This window comes from Oratosquilla oratoria, chromosome 32, assembly GCF_046742065.1.
Source record: "Oratosquilla oratoria isolate Oo_2021 chromosome 32, ASM4674206v1, whole genome shotgun sequence".
In the NCBI taxonomy this organism is placed as follows: domain Eukaryota; kingdom Metazoa; phylum Arthropoda; class Malacostraca; order Stomatopoda; family Squillidae; genus Oratosquilla; species Oratosquilla oratoria.
This window is the reverse complement of record NC_134808.1, coordinates 6,300,486-6,304,440: the sequence shown is the minus strand read 5'-3', so window position 1 is coordinate 6,304,440 and position 3,955 is coordinate 6,300,486. Positions and strand designations below refer to the sequence as shown.

General features: G+C 31.9%; 1 protein-coding gene across 1 annotated transcript; it reads right to left on the bottom strand.

Annotated features, from left to right (window-relative positions):
- Positions 1-398: 398 nt before the first annotated feature.
- On the bottom strand, positions 399-1,384 carry LOC143017487 (uncharacterized). The gene is made up of 3 exons (XM_076172276.1): positions 1,346-1,384; positions 924-1,166; positions 399-797 (listed from the first exon to the last, which is right to left on the bottom strand). The coding sequence occupies exons 1-3, from the start codon at positions 1,382-1,384 to the stop codon at positions 399-401; spliced, it is 681 nt and encodes a 226-aa protein (XP_076028391.1).
- Positions 1,385-3,955: the final 2,571 nt, after the last annotated feature.

The window sequence follows — 3,955 nt, the reverse complement described above, 5'->3', positions numbered from 1 at the left end:
GATATTATCTCATTCTGGAGCTTTATTACTATTTAAACCTCTGATGCATTTTCTTATTTCCTCCAGCGATGGTTCCTCCAGGTACTCTTTTAGTCCTAGTATATCTTTACTAATCAAAGGATTTTCAGGTTCAGGTCTATTTAAGAGTTCCCTAAAATATTCTTCCCATCGTTCCATTACCTCTTTTTCACTAATCAAAATTTCACCATTTTTATCTTTTATCATCTTTGTTCTTGGTTGATATCCCTTCCTAAGTTTCCTTATTTCTTCATATTGTTCCCTAACCTTGCCTTCTTTAGCGCCCTGATATATTTGATCTAACTCTTTGTTTATCTGTTGCCTTTTCTTTCTTCTAATTACTCGTCTAGCTTCTCTCATCTTCTCCTGCAATATTCTTGTCACTGTCCATCAGTCGTATTCATCAACCATATGGCTTTCGCTAGTTTTCTCTCTTTAACTATTTTTTTACATTCATTATCAAAGAACGTATTTCTGCTTTGTCTTTCTTCAAATCCAATTATTTGCTCTGTTGCTCCCTTAACCACTTCTTCAATTTTTCTCCATTCATTGTCAACATTGGTCTTGTCCCCCTCCTCTGTCTCCTCAGTTGCAGTAAATCTATTTTGTATATTCACTTGGTGTTCAGTAAATTTTTGTTCCATCTTCAATTGTTCAACATTATAAAGCTTTTTCTTTTCTGCTCTAAGGTTCTTATTAATCTTTAATTTGGTTCTAAGTTTGGTTATGACAAGAAAGTGGTCACTATCACTCTCAGCTCCTCTGAAGGCCCTTACGTCCTGCAGAGCACTTCTAAATTTCTTATTTACTAAAATATGATCTATTTGATTCTTTGTCCTTCCATCCGGTGATATCTATGTGGCTTTGTGTATGTCTTTATGTTGAAAAATAGTGCCACCAATTACTAGATTTTTTTGGTTTGCATATGATGCCAACCTGATTCCATTTTCGTTACTTTCCTGGTGTAAACTTTCTTTGCCTATTGATGGTGCGAAGGCTTCAGTTTCCTTTCCAACTTTCGCATTCATATCTCCAAGGATGATGGCAACATCATGTTTTGGTATTTCATCCGTTACTTCTTGTAGTTTTTCGTAGAAGTCGTTCTTATCTTGTTCATTGCTATCATTTGTCGGTGCATATGCCACAATCTACATTTGAATCTAACTTCAAGTAGTCTTTCATTGATTGGCTGGAACTTTATTAAGCATTTCTTCTCTTTATCGCTCGTGCATATTCTCACTCCTTAGATGTGCCTTTCATCTTCCCTTCCACAATATAAGATTTAGTATTTACCCATAGTACATTCTCCACTCTCAGTGCATCTTACTTCCTGCAAGGCCAAAATATCCAGGTTGTACCTCTCCATTTCATTAAGCACCGTCCTTGTATATAAGATACCATGTCTCGATTGTGATAAAGTGTACTGGAGACAAACGGGACGTGAACTACCCACTAGGATCAAAGAACATGAAAATTCTTTAAAATACGGCCAAGAAAACTCAGCTGTATTCCTCCATTCTAGTCTTTTAGATCACAGAATAGATTGGAAGAATGCAGCTACAGTATACAATTCACATTATAGTTTCATAAGAAAAATTATTGAATCCTCATTAATAAAACTTTTTTCAAATTACAATACTTCAAAAGGTCAATTGTCACCAGATGCCATTACTAGTATGGCCGTTAATAAATTCATCTCCGCAGAACGAAACGTCCGACCTCACTCAGGGCACAAGTGACCTGAGGCTTACTGAGTTCCCCACTGTAACTTTCTCCTCTGTATATAGCCCCTGAAGAGGACCATAGTTAGTGGTCGAAATTGTACGGTTTACTCTGTATCTCAGCTTATTTTTCTCCGAGAGTGGGTTTAAGTTATATATAATATAATATATATATATATATATATATATATATATATATATATATATATATGTATGTATGTATGTATGTATATATATAGATGAATTACAGCAATAGTCTGAAAAGTGGGTAATGAAATTTAACACAAGTTAATGCAAGGTAATGCACATAGGTAAAAATAACAGTAAGTACGATTACAAGTTATTTGGAAATTCGTTAACAAAAGTGAATAGTGAAAAAGATCTCGGTGTAATTATCAGTAACGACCTCAAATCATCCAAGCAGTGTATTTCAGCGGATTTCAGTATATACGAAAATCGACTTAAGCACATGAATCTGTTTTCCCTAAAAAAGCGTAGACTCAGAGGTGACTTGATACAGGTCTTTAAGATTTTAAAGGGAATTGACAACATCAAAAGTGACCAAATTTTCACATTGAATGAGAATCAGACAAGAAACAATGGTCTCAAACTGTCCGTAAATAGATTCAATTTGGAAGTAGGTAGAAACAACTTTGCCAACCGTGTAGTTAATGAATTGTATAAACTTCCTGCACAGGTAGTGCAATGTAGTTCAGTTCGAAGCTTTAAGAATCATTTAGATAAATACCTAAGTAAGATGCTGTAATTATTATAATTTTATGTAATAATTTATTTGTTTTTGTTTTGTTATAAATTTGTCTGTCTGATTTTCATTTATTATTAGTTATATGTCAATTTATTATCATTTACTATTTACCTGTTTGTTTGTTATTCAACTATACCAATGCATTTATTTATGTATTTTAATTGTTATTTACATTGTTATAGTTTTAATTTAGTTTTAATTTATTATTAATATGATTTTTTTTTTTTTTTTTTTTTTTGTGCATCCGACCTAGATATGGATAAAAAGGTCTCCTGTCGGCATGCTTTGCCTTTGTAATCCTTTGTAAAATAAGATTCTAGGACTGATTGCGCGATCTTTTGATTTCAAAAGTCCATCACTCATTAACAAGCTATATAAATCGTTAGTTCGTTCACATTTGGAATATGCTGTTTCCGTATGGTCACCGAATCTCATTAAAGACATTGACAGACTGGAAAAAATACAACGGCGGGCCACAAAACTGATTCCAAATGTCAAAAATAAATCATACGAAAATCGACTAAAACACATGAATCTGTTTTCCCTAAAAAAGCGTAGACTCAGAGGTGACTTGATACAGGTCTTTAAGACTTTAAAAGGAATTGACAACATCAAAAGTGACAAAATTTTCACATTGAATGAGAATCAGACAAGAAACAATGGTCTCAAACTATCCGGAAATAGATTCAATTTGGAAGTAGGTAGAAACAAATTTGCCAACCGTGTAGTTAATGAATGGAATAAACTTCCTGCACAGGTAGTGCAATGTAGCTCAGTTCGAAGCTTTAAGAATCATTTAGATAAATACCTAAGTAAGATGCTGTAATGATTATGATTTATCTTATATTATTTGTTTTTGTTTTGTTATAATTTGTCTGTCTGATTTTCATTTATTATTAGTTATATGTCAATTTATTATTATTTACTATTTACCTGTTTGTTTATTATTTAGGTATACCTATGCATTTATTTATGTATTTTATTTGTTATTTACATTATTATAGTTTTTATTTATTGTTTTATTATTAATATGATTGTTTTTCTCATCCGACCTAGATATGGACCAAAGGTCTCCTGTCGGCATGCTCCGCCTTTGTAATCCTTTGTTATATGTATGTATACATATATATGTATATATATATATATATATATATATATATATATATATATAAGTGTGTGTGTGTGTGTGTATATATATATATATATATATGTATGTATATATATATATGTAAGTATATATATATAATATATATATATATATATATATATATATCAGTATAAAGTAATGTCGTAGCACATTGATAAAATAAACTTTTTATCCCACAGTCGGAAAAAGAAGACGCTAATGTCGAACGTTCTGTATATTTCGATCACTAACTGTGACCCTCTTCAGCAGAATGAATACATAGTAGAAGGCATATGCTGATATACAAAAATGTGAGGTGGGAAA